The 22,527-nt window shown below is 40.9% G+C and overlaps 1 protein-coding gene across 1 annotated transcript in view; it reads right to left on the bottom strand.

The window, feature by feature from the left end:
• The window catches only part of PPM1D (protein phosphatase, Mg2+/Mn2+ dependent 1D), a 40,165-nt gene that overhangs the window by 8,482 nt on the left and 9,156 nt on the right, over positions 1 to 22,527 (bottom strand). The window contains exons 2-5 of the mRNA XM_032779328.2: positions 18,867 to 19,095; positions 16,103 to 16,227; positions 3,357 to 3,547; positions 2,570 to 2,812 (exon numbers count right to left, since the gene is read on the bottom strand). Coding sequence (XP_032635219.1) covers positions 2,570 to 2,812; positions 3,357 to 3,547; positions 16,103 to 16,227; positions 18,867 to 19,095 — 788 coding nt within the window. The remainder of the gene's footprint in view (positions 1 to 2,569; positions 2,813 to 3,356; positions 3,548 to 16,102; positions 16,228 to 18,866; positions 19,096 to 22,527) is intronic.

Genomic DNA, 22,527 nt, shown 5'->3' with positions numbered 1-22,527 from the left:
ACTGAGTGGATTATGTATGACTTGGGCAGTGGGGGTTGCCTGCTTCTGGAAGATCAGGTATTAGTCACTGCAGAAGGCACAAGTCCAACTTTTACGGTTTGAACCAGTAGGGAAAATTCTGTCCCTCATAGGCTATTTTAATCCTCCCTCCAAAATTGAATTGGTTTCTTTTTAAAAGGCTGCTGTTGATCACTGAAGCAAGGCACAATGCAGTGTTCATTTACCCACGCTCTGGTTCCCATGCTAGTTAGTTTTAGGTTTAATGTAATTTGAATTTCATAGAAAGAAAATGAGTCAGAGGTGCTTCCTGCGCTTGAATTTCACCCAGAAGATTTATTTAGAAGCAGTCTGCTATTTAAATAGAAAACCCTGTTGGCCAACCATTACATTAACCTGAGTGTGGAAAACTGCTCGTCTCACCATTGCTGTTTCTCACTGAAATGAACAGCTGCTCCCCTGCCCATTGCAAAAAAGCTACGTACTAGTCAAACCAGAATAATGACCTGAACACACAGGGAAGCTCCTTTTTGGGCTTTCACAAAAATACACAAAGGGACACAGATGCAGAGTCATTCCATTTATTCTAGTCTGTCTAGAGAGGTTTGTTTTTCCTTAAATGTTTCAATATTATTCTGATAGAACAGTTGCCCTGTTTCCTCTCTCTCTTTTTCCACTTCCTGCTTCCACTTTTTCCTTTCCTTCCACTTCTATACGGATTCTGTGAGAATAGATGTTATTTGTTACTAAAACAGCAACCTATACTAACGCTAAAAAATGTATTTGTGTTATCTGCGTATTCATTTCAGTTTTAAAAGAAATCAAGTGAGATAAGAATGAATTATCCTAAATAAAATAAATATTTTTAAAATTAGAAAATAAAATTGTAAAGCAGGGCAAGAGGAAAAAAGTGTACTAAAAATGGAGCCAGCAGATTTAATGGTAACCATTCTATACCTGTGGCCAACTGAATTTTACCATCAGGGCCTTGCTAAGAAAAAGAGGACATAAAGGCCTTGTATAAATGGGAAATTGACCAGAATGGCTACAGAATAATAAGTCTATTCTGCAATAGCCCCCTGTGTGGACACACTGTTCTGGAATAAAAGTGAATTCTAGCAATATAGCTTATTCTGCTGTACCCATTCCAGTTATTTTCCCTATATAGACAATCCCTAAAACAAAATAAAAAGTTACCTTCATCTCAGTGCTAAATATCACTTTGAACTGTTAAAAGTAACTGTTTAGCACTTACCTTCCAGATGAAAGACTCATATTCAAGGCAAATGTTCTAACATATGCTGCATACTCCAAAACAGCAAGAGGACTTTTAGGAGGGGATTTGCAGTCCCTTAAAAACAGCCTAGGAGCCCCAGCAGAGAACAGAAGAGCAGTTTGAAAGGAATGGCATTCCTCTTCTGAAGTTTTGACCTAGAGCTTCCATTGCTTTTGGTATTGGTCTGACTATTGGAGCACAGATTTCTACACCACACAGAATGTACTGAATTTATTTACATGAGTGAAATGGGGGGGGAGGGAGGCGAGAGAAAGATATTTAGAGTACTTATTTTAAATGCCAATTTTCAAATCAACATGACCCGAGGTTTACTTGACAAGGGCAGGAAATAATTCAAAAGCTGTACACAAGAAAACACTGACTGAAAAACAGGAATAACAGTTCAGATAATCTCTCGCCACAGAAGACTTTGGGATTGCTACTCTTTTTCAGTGGATTTTGAGTCCCTCCCATGCATTCTCCTGCTGCTACTGAATGGAAAAAAACCACACTTGCTGTTTTATTAGCTGTCTGTCTCTATATCAACCAAATGTTAAGTACTCTCATCCAATCTTTGATTTTCAATTTTACTTTGCCTAAAGGATGGCTATTCAAAGACATTAGAGAACATCAAAGCACTAGAGCTATTCAAGTTTGCAGAAATTGGCAATTACTGAAACAAACATCCACTCACAATTATACCCTAGTCTAACAACAAAATGGTAAAGATCTTCCCAAAACCTCCCTTCTATGTTAATGGACAAGGTTCTAATTCAAAGGAGGATCCCTGTAAAATAAGGCTGTCTCTTTTAACGAAGAAAATTTAAATTGACAGGTAGATGCAGATAAGCTCTTCCAACCTGAAAATGAAAGTGCTCTTACAACAACTAATCATTTCTCTGTTTATGTAGCGTGGGGAAATGCAACTACTCATCAGGAAGGATGCTGCACACATAATTTAAATACTGATCTTTTTAAAACTAAATACACCAACCACCATTCTATTATTATAGATTGCAGTTGTTAGCATTTGACTGGTAATTCAAAAAGTGTCAAGATTTTAAGATTATGCAGACACTTTGAATGTCCCCAAGTCCAGAACTCTTACTTTACACTCTTGACTTATTTTCCCAGGACTAAACAACTGAAGAACATATGGTAAAAGGAGAAGTGTGTGATCTTTCTAAGTCACGTAAGAAGGCTGCCTCTCTTAGTGAGAAGCAGGAGGTGGATGGAGCTATACATTTTGTGGGTTTCATTCTTAAAATTGGAATGGTTTGGAATTCTAAAATGTACCTTGATAGGAGGAGTACAGCAGCGGGAGGGTGTCATCATGCACATATCAGGACTGCTGTAGCAGGGGCCCTCTGCCAAGTTGAGGTACAATTCCTCTTCATTTTCCCAGTTGCTCCGACTGTCCAGCACCGGCGAGATGCAGATTACAATGGCACTAGTATTATCGGCACGAAGCATGCGCTGCCTCCACCGGCCTAGTGCTCTGTTCACCAGCATTTTGGCACAAGACTGTCTGTGTTCTCCCTTAATGTTTAAAGGAAATACAGAGAAAACCTGTCACCATTTTACTGTGATCATAAAGTGAAGAAATGATATGGCACAGATTGCAATTCTCTATCTCTACATCACGGTGCTAAAGCATCAGAATTCAGACAAACCTGCATCTAGCAAACAGACAAACAGAATGGAAGTCAAAAATTGTTAGAATGAATTAGTGTGCAAACAGACACCAGTTATAGTGAAACTTTGTTCGTAATGATGGCACATGGAGGAAACGATTTTTTTAAAAAGGCAACTGAAGTTGTATTTGTACCTACTTATTGTGACCTGTCCATGACTTTTACTGAAAATACCCATGACTAAAACATATGCTGTCCCAGTAAGTTTACCATCATTGTAATAGCCCCATATACGTTGTAGCAGTATAATTAAGTATTAACACTCAATGATGCCACAACTGCGTACGCTTTTAAGGAATATGTTACTGCAATAGAGTAACACAGCAAAAAAGTGAGTTAACAGCTACGATGTTATCTTAAAGTAGTTGACAACATCAGCATGCCCTCACCATAAAATATTGTTTCTCCTCATGATCCTGGCACATAGAAATCGCATCTTGAGGTGGGATCATGTTCCACAGTCCATCGCTGCCTAGGATAATGTACTTGTGCTTTTGGGGATCAAGCGTATATACACTAGTGTCTGGTTCAGGAGACACAACAAATTCACCACTGTAGAAATCGTAGCTCCACAGATCACCTGGGGAGGAGGAAAACAAGGAAAATGTTTTTAAAAAAAGTCAGTCAAGGGTTATCATTGTCCCCTTATTACAGCAGTCTTCAACACCAACCTTCAGTGAAATGCCTGTGAAGTCTATCAATGCAACTCCCTTAGTGAGACACTCTACGTACGAGTTTTTCTTGTTGGTTTTTTAATTGCCCATTTCTGGGAGTCCACTCTTTCCGTAGTACATTCTGATTGATTGATTTTTTTACGTCATTTTAAAAGCCATGTTTTATAAGAGGTTCTCTACTCCCTGTTGACGTTTGTTAGGGTCTTTTCAGGAAGGGAAAAACTGTTGCAATACATAGGAAACATTGAAACTGACTAATATGTCAAATATGCTAAGTAAAACTGTTGCAAGAGAGAAAAGTGCATTTTCCCCATTCATTTCTTCCAGTTATAGTGATTTTAGATGTTACTTGTAAAACCAGTAAAATTTTCAGACAAAAATGTGGTTTTCCAAATTGATCCCTTTAAATCAAGGAGCGCCATTATACTGTTATGCCTACATCTTCTTGCCTTCTCCTTCCAGGCCCGACAGCATGGTTTGTACAAGACTAACCCCTACATTTCTTCTCTTGGACATTACCTGCCCTATATGTAGCATCCTATAATTGTAGAAACAGAATGAAAAGTAATTTTCTTATAGAAAGTATCCTCCACTTGATTCTAGTCAATAACTCCTTAAAGGCAACTGAAGGTTTGAAATTAACAGAGAATCCAATATAATATTTACTACTATTTTCCAGACTCTGGCAGGTCTCTTCCTGTATGCAACATGTGGCTTTAAAGTAGAAATTCATTCAATATCAGAAGGGAAAAGCATTTAGAATCTAAAGAACTCCATTTTAAAAACAAGTTTTTCAGCTTGAGACTTCAAGAAGTGTAACTATCTGTGTCCTTTTAACAGTTCTTTCTGACTCTGACATCATCTTTCACCACTCCAACATGCCCTTTTAAAATAATAAAAATAAGCTCTTTGTCTCCCTGCTTCCTGGAGTAGGAACTTTTCCTTTCGCTCAGCTCAGCGCTATCAACCAGTACAAAAGGTTTTTCAGAAACAGAACAAGGAATACTTCAGATCAAATACTCCACTTCACTATGGCAAACACCGATGGGCCATCCTCCTTTAAGAGCCAATTCACCTTCACAGCAGCAGCAGCAGCAAACATACACATGCTTCTACTAAATGCTAATTAAAAGCCTTGCCTACTTGAATAGAGGCACTCTCTCCATCAGCAAACTAGCACAACAAAGCTCACTGGCTGGCAACAAGATTAAAATAAATACTGTGCAGTCAAGCTGAGCTCCAGTGCACCAATTATTGTGCATGTATGTAATTGCCACTAAAAGTCTCCATAGAGCACCAGCTTTTGTTCAAATCTTGACTGCCACTGCTACAACAGATAAGAGTTTAACTCCTCATTTGTCTTATCTTTTTATAGCTATTTTAGAATCTGTTCCTGCCTCCTATTAAAGTCTTGCCATGGAAGTCAATGGCGGCATGAGACTGAAACATGGGAACAGCTGTTTTGCTTGATTGTTTTAACTGATCCTTGACAGATCACTATTGCTTTTGTCAGTATTGCTTCTTTATCTCTTCTAACTAAACAGGCATAGTTATAAACAATTTTGTATGGTGATTAGCCCCTACAGTGACCTTGCATTCATGTATTTAAGTTTACACAGCAGATAGAAAGTTGTTCCTATTCTCATTGTGTCTAGTTGCACCTGTGAGTTAATGGCAGTACACTTGTTTTCAAAGCAGGAGACACAAAATACAAAGCCAGGTGTGTAGCAGATTTAACTCTACATAAATAAACAAGGTGCATAATATTTACAGAGATTCAGACAGGTTAAATTTGCTACAGAGCTACATTTTCCTCCCTTTTACAATATATTAACTAGCCAAGCCAGAGGCAAAGAATGGAGAAGTAAGGCGGCACACACAGCAAGCTTGCTGGAAGTGTAAAAAAAACGCAAAGATTTCTAAGTGGCTTTGAAGCAGTATTCCTTACAGGAGTTGTATCCTATAGGTGCTATAAGTAAGGCTATGTTTTAGTCACGGATAGGTCATGGGCAGTAAACAAAAAATCAAATTTACTATATACCTCTAACTAAAACTTGGGCTGGGGGGCCTGGGATTCCTGCTGGTGCTGGGGGGGGGGGGAGACAGCAACGGGGTTGGCACCGGGACCCCGCTGGTGCTGGGGAGTGGAGGGTTAGGTGGGTTGCAGGCTCCCTACCCGGCTCCAACCGCACATGTCCTTGAAGTTCCTAGAGGGAGAGCACGCCCAGTTAGTTTCATATGTGTACTTCCAATGAGTAATGTGGATTTTTTTAATTTTATTGTGCATGTGGCAGAGCAGATATCACATTCATTCCTTATGACTGTGGGGAAATAATTTTTATGGACAAACTTTCTTTTCTTAAGCTGAGGGCAAAAGCAAAAAGAAGACTTGAATCTACTGGAGAGGAGAGAGCGAAGCAGCGCAGTGAGGACCCCACTTTAATGACTGGTCTGCCAATGAAAATGAGTGTGCATCCTCTGGCCCATTCTTACATGGCTAGAGACAGCTTTCACGTTTTCCACAGTTGAATATGCAAGGTTTCATTTTGAATTTATTAGAAACCTGTAAGTGGGGAAAAGGCTTGACTTAAGGTGGAAGAAGACATTAGGAAAGGTTAACAGTACTCTAGCGCGTGGTTCCAAACTTTTTTGATCACACACCCCATCAGTAAAAACATTTTGAACATGCACCCCCCCCCCCGCCATCTCAGCCGAACTGTTGAAGCAAAAAAAAGGCCCGCTCAGACTCCCAGCCAAATTGCCAAGGGTGGGGGGGGGGGAAGGGGGGCAGCGCTCCTCCTGCCGCACATCCCGAAGGATCCTCTTGCTCTAGAGCAGCAGTTCTCAAACTGTGGTTCAGGACTGGCACAGGGCTGGCATTAGACTTGCTGGGGCCCAAGGCTGAAGCAGAAGCCCAAACGCGTCAGCCTTGGGTGATGGTGCTCAGGTTACAGGCCTCCAACCTGGGGCTGAAGCCCTTGGTCTTCGGCTTTCCCCCACCCCTTGGGCAGTGGGGCTCGGATGGGCTCAGGCATCAGTCCCCCCTTGTCGGGTCATGTAGTAATTTTTGTTGTCAGAAGGGGTCATGGTGCAATGAAGTTTTGAGAACCCCTGTTCTAGAGGATCTAAAAGCAAAAAACTTGCTCAAGGTAGCTTTTTCTCCCAAAAACTTCCTTTTCACAGCTGTACCACTTATATGATTCCCAAAGCATGATCCATAGTCACATAAAATGCTTCAGTTCAATACAAGAGAATGACTGTATAAATTAATTCAATTTTCTCTTCTCTTTTCAGGCACACAGATTTGTCTCTTATCAATTCTTCTTTTTCAGAAACATGAATTTCTTTATTCCTTGTGCCTTTTGAGGATTTAATCTCCCCATTATGTACAAACAGAATGGGGATTATGCTCACCATACACCACACAAGATATTCTTTCATACAGAGAAGATGTGTTATACTTAAAGTTAAAATGGACAGTCCTAAGTAACACACTCTGATACTACACCAATCATCTTAATATCAGTGCACATGAGTGCTTGCATGTCACACTCACGTGCCCAACTCCATCTGCTGCACTTTCTGAAAAACAGTAAAGTAACGATAAACAATAAATGATCCTGCTTTCAAAACAACTGATGTGGTCTCCTGAGCATGACATCACCACAATGTCTTGGGTCAAGAGCTAACTGACTCCCAAGAATGGAATAAGCAGACAGCACAAACGCACATCAAGACCCATAATCCAGAAGACAAGACAGTACACGGGGTTCATCACTTGATAATATTCCTCCTGGACAACTCATTTTGGACCCAATCATGTGCTGGTGCTGAGCCCTCTCAGCTTCTTTTGGCTCCAGTGGGAATTAAAGGTGCTCGGCATCCTGTAAGCTTCACTGTGAAAGGCTGAACGTTTTTAATTCAGAGGGCTACGTTCAAGTTGAAATTGAAGCTGGAGGAGGGAATTTGGCATTGTCAGTTGGAAGGACGCAAGCCCCATTGCTGCAATTATTATGTGCCTTACAGCAGCACCTAGAGGCCTGACTGACAGTGATCCATTGTGGTAAGCATTGCATCAAACACACAGTACGAAGAACTCACAATATAAAGTGACACGACAAAAGAAGTACGACTATTGTCATTCCCAATTTATAGACAGGGAACTGAGATGTAAAAAAATTAAGAGACTTGCCAAGGAGACACGGGAAGCCTGTGAGAGCACACCAGGAACTGAACTCAGATCACTTCAGTACCAGTCCAGTTCCTTAATCATAATAAGCCCATCCTTCCTAGCGCCTATAGAAAACTCTCCAATATCATCAGTCTTTCCTATAGCAAGATTGGATACCTCTAGCTAAAACAGAAGTTGTGTGCAGAAATCATTTGGTGAAATTCTACGGGCCATGTTATGCAGGATGATTCTACCGGGCCTCTTCTGGCCTTTAAATCTGTGTATCTGTCGCTAACCAAAAGCTATGAAGTACTATTCACCTGCTTGTCTAGATAAATCAAGAAAAGAAAAATGAATCTAGTAGTAGCAACAGCAGATGGAAAGTTGGTCTAGAAAATAGTATTTCCAAAGCTCATTGAACTGGAGTGGACAGACTGCTCTCCAAGTCGTGTTTTGCTAAGCATGCGCATTTTGCCAAAAGGAATTCTTTATCACAGATGGTTTGAAACCATTTTCCCTAACATTATTCCTCTGAACGTGGCCATTCAAATTCACCATGTAGGCAGGTACCTCCTTTTATAGATGAGGAAATTGAGGAAGCAAGGCAATATGACTTGCCCACAGTCACGCTAGGAGCAGAACCAGTGTCAGAAATCAGGAGTTGCAGGCTCCCAGACTCCATTCACAAGACCACACTCTATCTGTTCTTAATTAAAAACATGCGATGCCACATGTTAAACCATTTGTTAAAAAGCCTTTCACTCTACAGTCTTATGACCAAGGATTTTTTGTATTTTGGGGAAAGGTGACCACTCCTTCTACATCTCCCAGCAGATCAAATAATCTGACATTAGAATAAATTTTCTAGGGTAAGTTTCCAGAGCAGAAGCTGAGCTGGTATGCATGTCTACACAACTATAGATAGACAGAACTAGAAGGGACCTTGAAAGGTCATCAAAGTCCAGTCCCCTACCTTCACCAGCAGGACCAAGTACTGTCCCTGACAGTTTTCTGGGTTTTTTTTGCCCCAGATCCCTAAATGTCCCCCTCAAGGATTGAACTCACAACCCTGGGTTTAAGAAGGCTAATGCTCAAACCACTGAGCTATCCCTCCCCACAACAAGCACAGTCCTGGTGCTGGTGCTTAGACTACATGAACATAAAAAGATTTCAGGCACACTTCACAAAAGACGTTTCATCTCTATTGAGTAAACATTTAGCCCTAAAATACCAACTCTTTTGGTGCACTGTGTGATGTCTAGGCCTAATTCAGTTCATTTTTAAAAGTATTAAGCAGTGTATTCCCCCTTACTTGTTATTGTTCTATTTTTGGATCACATTTTAGAATCTGCTTGCATCCCACCTGCAGCCAGGAAAGTAGTTTTTTTGTTTGTTTTTAAATGTTAGTTTATAATGTACTCAGACTTCAATCCAGTCTAGTCTCCTATCTCTCTCAAAGCAAAAATTTGCTACAGAAGAAATGCTCAAATCAAACCTTTTCCTTACATTTCTGTAACATGTTTTTGTATTAAATAAACAACTTTTAATTATTTTGGGGCGGGGGGGGAGTCTACTTTAACAAGTCACAATGAAAAGAAAAAGACAACCCCAATTTCATTTATCCCACAATAACTTTTTAATTAAACTTATATCTCATAGATTTTTGGCCTATCAATGGAAGCAAAGGATACTCTACAAGGATTTGTACAGAAACCATATAGCTCGTTTGGGCTCATCTGCAAATGGAAAAAGGACTTGTCACTAAAGCTAGTGGCTTAATATTTCTTAACTATTTCTTCTATAGCCACAAGGGGGCATGTTTACTGCAGTCACAAGGGGAAAAAAATCATACAAGTGCAGCGTAATGCATTTTTTACAAGATGAAAATAACCTAATTTATTAAATTTACTCTAGGAAAAAGGAAGGGCAAGGCTATCAGGAGGCTACTGCCAAGAGTATGCAGGTAAGTTACACAGACGCCAATAAGGCATAAACTCTTTTATTATACCTGCAGGACAAACAAGACATAGGGGTGTACTTGGCTGGATGCAGGAAGCATCTAAAGCTGAAAGGGATCTGAAACAAGGGGAGTGGCAGGGGAGAGTAGAGAACCCAAGAATTATTGGGTCCACAGGAAAAAAAATAAAAAGGTTACGAATTATGACGTTGAAATGGGAGAGAGGACAGAAAAGTGCATATGGAAAGCTGCCTTGTGACTTTTGTCCTGGAACTGCATCCCTCAGTGAGCACTAAGAAGGCATTTCAGATCCCAAAGGGACAGCCACTTCTCTGTAGTATTTTGGCCAGCTGCGTGAATAGAGAAAAATAAGAACACAAGGGGGAACAAAGTGGCCAAAAATGGAGATGATCCCATCTTTAAAATAATTATGGTTTTTAGTACAACTTCAAGGAAGAGAAAGAAAGAGTCATGCACAGGGAACTCCAGAGACAGCTAGAAGGAAAAAAAATTCTCTTTCAAGATAAATGGATCCAAATGTGCTCCAACATGAATCCTATAACTCAAAGAAGACAGCACAGACTTGTCACTGCATAGGGGCTGAAATGTATATTCTGTACTTTATTCAGACCTCTATGCTATTTTCTTCAACAGAAAACTTTGGGGGGGGGGGGGGGGAGGAATTCCACAGAATAATGAAGGACATCTCTAGGATAAATTCTTTTTGCAAAAATCTTAGCTGAAAATAATATAAAAATATTTCAGATTTAGTTTACTTTCACAACAACGTTACCTTGTTGTTTTAAAATGTCCTGAGTTAAATGAAAGTCAGACTCAAAGGTGGAAGTAGCCCAAAAAAAGTTAGGGATATTTACTGTTACCTTCAACCTACAAGGTTTTCTTTTTTCTTCATTTTTTTCCTTCAACTTAAAGATGTGCAAGCTTAAAAGAGAAGATTGTTCTTGAGAGAGAAGAAGTGCTAATTTCTGCTAACAATACATCTTCAAAAAATTTGGATGTCTTTACTCTGAATCCATAATGTAGGGTGATTATAGAGAGTTAAACAGAGATGCAGTAGGAATCTTTATCTCCTGATGCATAAGCGTGTACATGCAAATACAGCAAATGGGTAATGTATTCAGGTTTCACCTTAGATGAGCAATCCTCACACTATTAATTAGATATTAAGATTCTTTTTTAAAAAATCTTATAAAGAGACAGTATGCAGCACTCTCGGCTACCATCAAATAACAGTTTTCACCTCTCAGTCTCTTATCAATAGAATCTAGACAATGCTTTGCGATCTCTAATGTTACTATGTATCTACATCTTACACTGTAATTTAATAGGACACAGCATAAAGAATAATCCTACGTATGAACAGATACATGTGACCTAAAAAGCATAGGTGTGAAAATTATGCCCACTCTGCACTGTAACTGATTTTTCTTTTTTAACAGTTCATTGAACATGAAAACTAAATCTTTATACAAGGACCTAATTAGATTATCTGAGGTCAACTCGACCTGCCACCCTACCATTTCATGGCATGCACATGAAAAAAACATTTACAAGACAATTCTGGCATTCAATGGGCTGCTCTGGCATGCTGCTCCTATGTAAGTAACTCTGTAAGAGCCAGGACTCTTGTAGGTGTTATGCATTTAGTGTTTAATGCCCCAGTATATGATGCATCTATTTTAGGTGTCAGCAGGAATCCTAACGTACTTATTAAAATTAGAATCAAGCCTGTATTGTGCAGCCACCCAAAAAACACCTGGCTTTCCTAGCGCACACATACAAAAATGATAAACATGCATACAGACACAAGAAATCACAAGGGTCTACTTAAAGTGGCCATGTCAAGTAAAGAATTTAACGATGGCGTGCCTAAGTACAGGTTTCACTGATTATGAAGAATTAAGAGAACTATTCAACTGCAACTACTATTCCTCTCACACTATATAAATCGCACTGACAGTTACAGATTTCGGCTCTGGACCAGTCCTCCTGAGGACAAAAAAATGAAAATCCTACAGAAAATAGGAACTGGGTTCAGATCCGAGGCACTGCCCCATCAAGAAACTGCCCACATGATTTGCAAGGCTTTCTCGAGACCCACTCCTGCTACAATGCCCACAAGGTATTACCCAACTAATCTTGGCCAGGTTGTGGAACAGCAGGAGATAACTTATAAATACCAGCTAAAGAAATATTCATAAGTATCCGGTTGTGTGCATAGCCGGCCTATATAACTGCATGATTTTATGATTGCTTTAATCTCTTCTCCTACCGTTGTTATACTCAGGCATTGCTTCCTGTTGAAAATTACCATGTAAGCTATTCAGAGCCAAGACAATGTCCTTGCTAGGTCTGTACACCACGACATATTATAATAGGGCCTAGAGAGAGATTGGGGCCTTTGGATGCTACCAGAAAACAAAGATAAAAACAGACCAGAAATTTAGTTCGGAATTATTTCTTCTACATCGAAGCTAACTGCTTCTTCCAATTGAACCAAACACATGGGAGCAAGAGTCGCATCCCTGTGCTACCTACCAGGTACCCGGCCACTCACCCATAGAGCACTGAAAGGCAGCCATATTTGATCACAGCTGTTGCTGCAGAAGCCAGAAGATAATGGGTTAATGTAATTTTGATAAGGAATGTAATGGAATTGCTACCCATCTCGCAATCTTTCTAAAGGAGAGGGAGAGGGAGAGGCAGGGAAATCTATTTTACCACATGCTTTCTGGAGAATGGCTGTTCTGGAGAGGCTAGTCTGCTCTTTGAGATTTCTCCCCAAAATGCTGTCTGTGAGCATGGTCAGTGGAGTCTTTGCAATACTATTCCTGAAATGGGAGTGGCTTGTAATAGGAGTGCCCTGTAATAGGAGTGGCTTGACAGCGTTATACAGTGTATATTAAATAGCCATTGCAAACCAAACTGGGCACAATCTACAGTAAGGTGGGTTTTTTTCAGAAGAGTTAAGTACAAATATTTTTGTTTAAATTACAATACAATCGTATGCACCCCTATAGCATGTCATTAGACGATCTAAGGGCACTTTACATACATTTACATAGCAACAAGAGCACACTAGGCACTTTACAGAGAAGTAGCTAATTAAAAACGTACACATCCGATAGAGGGCTTGATAGGCTATAAATAGATTACTTCATACATTACTTAATTACAGTCACCACTGAAGTGGAAAGCAGATGCTGTTTAAGAATATACAGCACCACTGTTTAGTTCAGGGCAGAAGGATAGTGTGCCAAAAGTAGAAGAGCAAGGGGAATTTGGGGAGAATTAATTTCACCAGGATGGCTCATTAACTGTGCCAATCTCATGTTTGCTGTCCAAATATTTGTTTTTCTATGGCATCTATGGCATTGGCTATATTTAAAACGTTCACTGCATTCCTTACAGTGATGACCACGTTTAGAGAAGGAAAAGTCAATAGATCATCAAAATTATAATGTCCCCATTTCCATATCAGAATAAAAAACGATTAAGGAACAGACATGAGCTGCAGGAAGTTGAAAAATCTCATTAATACACTGCGAAGTATCAGAAGAGCAAAAGTTGGGAACACACAAGATATAATTACCTGGTCTGTGTTGAGAAATTTGCAGCCTGTGAGCAGATGCACTTCTGTACCATTGCCTGCTAGAGGCAGATGGGAATGCCTATTTAGCAGACTGACGTTCCCCTGGCAAAAAAAATTTGGCCTAGACAATCATTTAGCTACCTGTACAGCTGGTATCTATATTTTATGTTACTAGCATCCTGCAAAAAATTAGGGTAATGCCCAAATCTGGGCACAGCGGAGCCACTGGTTGTACTCGTAACTAGTGAAATTGACTACAGTGCTGGTAACAGAAAAGTATGTCAGGGTTAACCTGGTTATTAGTGTCAGAGCAAACGGAATTACTTGGAGAGACTCCAGTGCATGAAGTGTTGGTGCCAACCAGAGCAGCAATGCTGGGAGCCAGCCAAGTGGTCGAACAAAGCTTAGTAGCATGAAAACGAATGATTTTAGTTGTGATAGGTCTTGCATAAGCAGTTTTTGAGGCCAGTATGCCCCTCATGGAGTCAAATCCTGTTTCCAAACTGAGCATCTGTGCACCATCTGGGTCCTAGGGAAAGGAACACAGCTGCGTTCCTTTTCTCAAGAGGATGGCCATACATCACGCACCGAGAGGATGTGAAGAGTTTGCACCAAAACACTGTCATTCAAACCAGTGTAAACTTGGCATCTTCACTTCATCTAGGAACATTTTTTTAAAGATCCAAGCATGCTTGACTTCGAACGCAAGAACTGCTGCCACAGGACATTTTCTCCTCTCTTGCACCCAGACTCTCCAGCAACCCTTTCCATCCAGATGAGACTTGTAAAGGCCACAATAGGAGCCTAACAGATGGGTCATTCGCTGAAACCCCATCTGCACACAGAACCCAGCCAAAACTCTTTTGTCTGACTTGCTGAGAGGAATCAGACCCAAACACCGTTAAGTCTTCTGGAAAATTCACATGACCAGTTCAAAACTACAAAAAGGAAGAAAGAAAGGGGAGAATGAACTATTACCAAATTAAAAACTCTTCTACCTTTTACAGTCTCCAGAGCAATACATGCTCACCTGTAAGAAAGGGGAGCAAGTGCATGTTTTGCCTAGTAGCTGGAGTACAAGAGTGAAAGTTATGATTCCTGGGTTTGTTTCACAGCTCTAGGTCTCCTAACCTTGAGCAAGTCACTTAACCTCTCTGGCTCTGTTTCCCCATCTACAAAACAAGGATAATGTCTCCCACAGGGGTTTTGAACCATAATGAACAATTGCAAGATGTTTCACAGAGACTACTAATATAATTTAAATAATAATATATGGAGATATACCTATCTCATAGAACTGGAAGGGACTTTGAAGGTCATTGAGTCCAGTCCCCTGGCTTCACTAGCAGGACCAAGTACTGTCCTTGATGTGGTTTTTTTTGGCCCCAGATCCTTAAATGGCCCCCTCAAGGACTGATCTCACAACCCTGGGTTTAGCAGGCCAATGCTCAAACCACTAACCTATCCCTCCCCCTCTTCTTTAAAGAACAGTCATGTTACTTTTTCGCCATGTCAAGCCATGTTCCTCACCTGATCCCTCATCGTGGTTTCTCCACACCCCAAGTTTGCCACAATACCTACACTTGCTATGTAATTCAAATTAGTGTGTCTGTTATTGTCACACAAAAGATTAATATCACTTGCTCTTAGCATTGAACGGTTTCAGGCGAAGCACAAACAGCACTGGCTTGTAAGCCAGTGGCAATATTACTAAGCAATTACTAAGTGAGACAGCACACTTCTGAAGCCAGACTGCCTCATATGACAGCCTCTACTGGCTGGTTGAGGGACAATGATGCAGCCACAAGAGTGTTGACCAACTATCCCAAGAGGAGTGAAGTCATGGTATTGTATTTATAAGAAAAATACAAGAATTAGAAATCACCTTTCCTAAAAGCTGTACCCACCGGTCTTCTTCAGATGTGAAGAGAGTATTCCCAACTAAGAGCACAGAGGGGGAAGGAAGAGAGAGAGCTGTACATACAAAGCTAGATTCAGCATTTAAATCCAGGGGAAGAAAGTGACTAGAAAAGACTTCAGCATATAGGGACATCAAGTGGTTTTTGCCAACTGCTGCCAAATTACAAAGCTTTTCCTCCAAGAGTTCTTACACAATACATGGCCGACCCAAAACACATGACCAATCTGCCTTCTGAACATGATTCTGCCCAACATGCTTCCCCTACTAACCATTTTACAGGACCACCAAAGGCAAAAATATGTATGTACAAATATATGGCTAAGTCTTATACTTGGCAGTAATTCTTCCGTTATTTCCTGAGATCTTTAGATGGAAAATAGTAGGCATCACAAAGGGAAGAATCAGGTCTTTCACATTTTGCTTCAATAATGCTGGATATCACCCCATCAAGCATTCTGGAGTGGTTTCCATTTATTTCAACAGAGAAGACTCAACATGCCCTCCAGCTCACAGATACATACCACCTTTAAGGGGGAAAAAAAAAACTTGTGTTGAAGTGAAGAACCCAGCTTCGCAAGACTAACAGGGACACACGTTCTGTATATCACAGGGGAGAGCTTTCACTCACCCATTAAGCCAAACCCTCTTCAGCTCTATTTGGGAAACTTTCTATTCACACTGCTCTGATCCTCTTTACGCAGGGACACCTTCCCTTCTATAAGAAGATAACACTGTTTGTTCTGTGGCTTCAACATTTAGGTCTCTTACTTCACCGGTGCTAGGCCTGGACACCACTTACCAAGCGCTCGTGCCACAGCCAGGAATGGAATCTGGTCAATGACTGTACTCCTCCGCACAGGGCCATTGTGAGTCAGCCGAGGTCTCTTCCAGACAACCCGATTCACACCAGACTTATTGATCACACTAGAGGTATTAGAAACAAAGGGGTGGAGATTAAAAAAAACAATTAGTCACAACCCAGCTGACTTTGTATGGTTTAAGTTACAGAAACAGTTAGTCCTACTATGTATGGAATTAACGCTATGACCTCAGTTACGGCCTGCAGTGTAGACGCATCCTTCAGAAAACAGTGAGATTGTGATAATTTGAGGTTTTTATCCCAGCTTTGGCAGATGAGGCAAAGGGGACAGAAAAAGAGATGAAAAGCTACGGGGATTTTTGGCTTCTTGCTGATCACCCGAATGCCACTAAATGTCTGTCTCCCTCACATCAGAGGAGAAGACAAACAAAGTTTGTTCCCCTGAGATGCTGGGCTGCATAATATCAATGTCAAATCCCAAAGGGACAGTGTTATTTAGGGTTCTCTCTTTCATTTTTACTACCCGCCATGGCTCTGATAGTCAGCAGCAGGAGTCAGTGGTTTAAAAAAAAAAATGAAAAGAGCCACTTTAAACAGTTTTAATGTAGAGGTTTTCTTGCTAGAGTAGCAACAGGAGGCAGAAACAACAGAACAGTCATCATCTGCTCTCAAGCCCAAATGAAAGAAACAGCTCTACATTTAAATTTTAACACCTGCTCTCAGATGTTGAGCAGTGAAATTAGTTTGCTCATATAAAGTTATTGGGGACATGAAGGAGAAGCTATGCGGAATAAGAGACTTATTGTGGTGAGAGACGATAAGCCATATACCCAGAAGAGGTAGCGGAAAAAGACACTGGTGCAGGTTGGTAATAAGCTTACTTTCCAAGAAGTTATGGACCAGGCACCAAAGCTAGCTTCACTTATGGAATAGCCATAGGCAATTAGACACGGAAACGCTATGGAGCAGCCTCCAAACTCCTTGTATGACATTTATTCCAGGTGCAACTCCAGGGACTTTGAAGCCCTTACATCAGTGATGAATTGAGCCCCATTATTGCATGGCATGGTGTGATATGCATAGGACGAAGAATCATAAAGACTATGTCCTCAGATTTACCATGCCCATTTGGAACCCTAATGGCCAAATCATGTTAATGTTATTTCTGCCTGGAAGAAGATCCCATCCCACACTGACATTTAAACAGATTTTTAGTGGGGAAGCTTTCTTAATTTGACTAGCAGATCCAATTCTCTTCTTCTCCCATCACCTTTTCCCCTCTCTCTCACGAGAAGTGAGGATGTCCTGCTAGCACAATCCCACTATACTCCTGCCCAGTGGCACTCTCACAGTTCTGGAAGTAGCTGGGCAGTCTCTGCCAGTTTCATCACCAACTCTGGGAAAAGCTGAAGGACCACCAACAAGACGACAATATCAATCCCCACCACTTCTGTAAAAAAGGAAATTCTGGGAATTGCCCACTTGCAACTAGGAACTTCAAAATATATTCCTTGTCCTTCAGCCAGTGACAGAAAAGCACATTTGGAAACCTGTAACATCTACAGGCACTAACCTAGTAAAACAGCAAGTTATCATTTCAGAAACCTCTTATCCCAAATGCAGCTAGCTGATCTGCTTCCACCTGCTAAAGACACAAATATCTGAAGGTTAATGAGCTGACAGGGTTCTTGTGTGAACAATGTCAACAGGAAAACCTTCAGTGATCTCTGTGCTCTGAACTGCTAAAAGAAGGGAACGGTGCCCATCCATCTGGTGCAGTACTGTTGAACAAAAGAGCATAGGGCTCATATGAAGCTGTGCCAGATTTGAGCCCTGAGGTTTGTTTCACAGCACGGTTGCCATCTGACAAGGCTTCCTGCTTGCTTCCCTACCTCTCAGCTATAGGAAACATGCATGAACTGCAATTTGACTCCTTCTTGGATATTTTAACATCAGTCAGTTCATGGAAAAGAAACCCAAAGTCAGCTTTGGCAAGTAGAGGAGGTAGCAATGTTCAAATACTATGACTTAATGTTCAGATTTACAGTGTTTAAATACAGTGTTCTGTTATTTATCTGTGATCTTAGTTTTATTTAAAGAAAAGTCTTGCAAGGCCTGTTCTACAGTTGGCATTGTTACCTCAAGCGCAATGTAAAATGCATTAGAAATTTTACTTTTATAGAGCAGATAGATCCTAATTAGATATGGAAGATACCATCTTTTGCCAGTACAGGATACTGTATTCCAATAGAGGCCTTACCAACTGCAAAATGAACACTGTGTTGCGACCAAAACCTTAATATTTTCTTCATTTGATAGAAAAAGCGCTCTACAGCTCATAGTTAATATTTCCATGGGAAAAAAAAAATTCTCTTTCAAATACTCTTAAGCCAAGGAGAACAAGGTCAGTCAGCAACCAACCCTCCCTTCCTCCCCCACTTTTTTCAGAACCCCAGATATACTTCTCACTTTGGAGATTTCATTGAGCTTCCATTTGGAAATCAAAAATCACCCCATCCCATAAACCTCCAGCAAAATGGCATTAGTACCAGACACTAAAATAACACAGCTACTTCCGCACGGCTAACCCGCTGGATAGTCAGAGCCCAAATGGCAGAAACAGAGAAGAGGTTCAAACAGGTTCACAGAGCTGCGAATGCATAAGTAGACTTGAACTCATTCGATCAGCAGGACAAGGACAGTGACGTGAGAAATTGAAATGAGAAACAAAACACAGAGTTACCTGCCCCCAAGCCCTTCGATTCTCTCCTTTTCTTTTGGAAGTTCAGGCTTATGGTCCTGTGTCACCTCCACGGCCCTAACAAAGTCGTCTTTGGGGTCATCCTGGACTCCCAGCACCACTCCTGAATCTCCGACATGCGCCACATACATCTTTGACCCACGGATAATTACCACACTGGCGGTAGTTCCTGATGTACTTGGGAGGCCAGTCATGGTCTTTGGCCACTCTGCTGCAATGAGAAATAAAAGCTACATTTTTATTCTCTGAAACTTGTCATTAATCCCCCCTTAGGAGATTATTTAAAAAGCCCCAAGATATCATAACTACCTGAAGAAAAATATTTTGTAATGATGTCAAGAATGGATTAATAAGTAATATTCAGGCCAAATCATACCAGTGTCAGTCAAACTAGAAACTGAGTGTTGGAATAGGTGTTTCTTCTTCATCTGTTTCAAGCCTTACCACAAGTCACAATGAAAATGGCCTTCATAGTCTCTATCTGTCTACATTAAATAAAACCCACAGATTTTAGCACAGTTCACCTCCCTATTAGAAGTTGTAGGAGTGTCAGATAAATCAGCTCACTTAGTTGTTTGGACATTACAAACCCTTACAGGTAACAGAATGACTGCCTTGATATCTATGTGTATTTTGGTATTAAAGAGTAGTTCAAAACAAACTGTCTATTTGCATCACCCAGGGGAAATTATTCATATGTCCAAACTGAGGACAGAACTGCATAAGCTTCTTATGTTTGCTATCCCGCAGCCCCATATAAAACTTACTACCCTAGAGATAGCCCTCCAATTCAGAATTAAACACATATTAAATATCTACACTGGCTTTTCCTTCTCCCCTTCCACATTAAATTCAAACCTCTTCTCACTAAATTCTTGCTTTTTCTCAGTCACCACTCTGCCCCTGCCAACATTTACCTTCATCATCTCCTACGCTACCCTCCTGCTCCAAAAGTTGTGCCCACATTTCTCTCCTAACTGCTCCCTTTGTCTACTTCATCTACACTCCTGATCTGACAATTTTTTCCTATAGCCAATTTAATGTTTGGAGCAGCCCCCCAGTTAAGATACACCTAGCCTCACAATCTCCCTCCCTCCTTCAAACATCAGAAAGGTCACTATTCCATGAAACCAACTGTCAACAACAACCTCATCTTATGCTTGTTCAGCACTGCACCTGCTTATGAACTTAGATTGTAAACTCTACAGAAAGGGGATTCATTTCTCTGGCATATTTTATCTATTGTACTTTACAATTTACACTTACAATGGTTACCACTAAAGAGTTTGCATTTCCCATAGTACAGTATGTTCCACTGCAGTATATATTCCACCTATCAGAAATAGCACAGTACAGTAAATACACTAGTACAGTATGTACTTTCCTATGGCATCCACTTTATTATAGAACAAAACCAACATGAGGAACCTGATATACTTATTTAATCAGACAAGCATCAGTAAAGGGAGGATGAGTTATCTTCAGGTTCCAGCAACTTCACGAACCTTTCAAGACAACTATGCTCCTTGTTGCAGCCTCCATATGTTCTGGGACAGAAATGAAAACATACAGCAAGATCAGAATATTAGGCCTTGAAACCAAGTGCTTTAACCTGGGAGAATTACATCATTACAAGGGAAGAACCCTCATTCCCCCTCACCTGAGCCCTCCAACCCTTCTCCCCACCCCACATCACCATAATTCACCTCCCCTTGCTGGAGTCCCAAACACCTCTCCACTTACTCCCCCCCATTCCTTCGCTCCTTCACCTCCCAGCAAGCATTCACATATTTAATTTATTTTATTTTCAAAAACAGTTTGATTGCATTTCCCCATTTTTATTTTAAAGACAGATTTTAGCAACACGTCTTCAAGCCTTATCAGTTCAATGGCAGAAAACTGAACATTGGCTGAAGGTAGATCAGGATCAAGAGATTCTGCATACACCCTTTAGTTGACCAGCTGCAAAGGAAACTGGCAGGCTAGAAAGTCTTTTGGGTACTCTGTGTGCACGGTAATCCAGCTGGTGCATAAGAATTAGGCACATGCTTAACTAGCGAGTTAAACTCTCTCCCTAATACCATTTCCAATTTTGCTCCCCCCAGGGATACTGGGTGCCATGCACTCTCTAGGGTTAACTCTCGAGTAATTAAGACCCTTGTGCCAGGATTGCAGCCCTGGCAGAATCCATGAATCTTAAGAAAAGCTGCCCCCCACCAAGGAGGGGGAGTACCTCAAAAACCCCTTTCCAAATGACCCTAAATTGGGGTCACTAATCCTACACTTTCCCCCATAAGGCACGCCAAATTTCAAAGGAATCAAAGGATATTTCTATACTACCCACCAGATCAGTGGGCAGCGATCGATCCAGCAGGGATTGATTTATCGTGTCTAGTCTAGATGCGATAATCGACCCCAGAGCCCTCTCCCATCAACTCCAGCGCCACAAGACCCGCAGGCAGAGTCAACGGGGGAGCAACAGTCGACTCACCGCAGTGAAGACACCACGGTAAGTCGATCTGAGTACATCGACTTCAGCTACATTATTCACATAGCTGAAGTTGCGTAACTTAGATCGATTACACACACACAGTACAGGCCATGGCTAAGTAACGTTGGAGATTTTAAAGCACTTAAAAAAGTCCAGCATGAAATAGAACACTATTCTAAACCTGAACTATAACAGAGCTGGCACTCCACCATATCAACAACAACTGTGGAGAAAGGCCCTCGCTAATTAATCTTGAAGAGAAATATTACTTTGGCCTGTATAGATTAAGCTGATAAAACATTCAGAAGGAATGTGTGGAGGCAGAGTCAGGAAAACAATGTGGGCGGCTGCATTCAAACACAAATGCATCAATTATCATTTTTCTTAGCCATTGTTTAAAAAAAAAAAAATTATTTGGATTCCCTCTTTGGAAAGAAAATCTTCAGTCAGAGACATGGATAATCTTTAAAAATCTTGCCCAGAAATTCTGTTGTTTGAAGAACAGGAGTACTTGTGGCACCTTAGAGACTAACAAATTTATTTGAGCTTAAGCTTTCATGGGCTACAGCCCACTTCATCAGATGCATGCAGTGGAAAATACAGTAGGAAGATAGACAGACAGACAGACAGGAAACTTTTTGTAGTGGTAATGAAAATGGTCCATTTGCAGCAGTTGACAAGAAGTGCGGAACGGGGGGGGGGGGATAAAACTTTGAAGTAAAACTATTTCCCCATGTTTAGCCCTCCCTCTCCCCCGCCCTTGTTCCTCACAACTTCTTGTCAACTGCTGCAAATGGACCATTGTGATTACCACTACAAAAATTTCTCTCTCTCCCGTCTGCTGGTAATAGCTCACATTAACTGATCACTCTCATTAGAGTGTGTATGGTAACACCCATTGTTTCATGTTCTCTGTGTTTATATCTTCCTATTGTGTTTTCCACTGCATGCATCTGATGAAGTGGGCTGTAGCCCACGAAAGCTTATGCTCAAATAAATTTGTTAGTCTCTAAGGTGCCACAAGTACTCCTGTTCTAGTTGCATCCAGGCAGTTTGAAGGACTAAAGGAGAGGCTCCTAAATACCTTTTGAGACCAGGAGAGGAAGCCACTGAACAAAACCATAATTAAGGTAGGAGTAAGAGATCAGTGAG

The sequence above is a fragment of the Chelonoidis abingdonii genome, chromosome 20 (assembly GCF_003597395.2).
Source record: "Chelonoidis abingdonii isolate Lonesome George chromosome 20, CheloAbing_2.0, whole genome shotgun sequence".
Taxonomy (NCBI): Eukaryota; Metazoa; Chordata; order Testudines; family Testudinidae; genus Chelonoidis; species Chelonoidis abingdonii.
The sequence above is the reverse complement of the archived record's forward strand: the minus strand, read 5'-3'. Positions and strand labels throughout refer to the sequence as shown.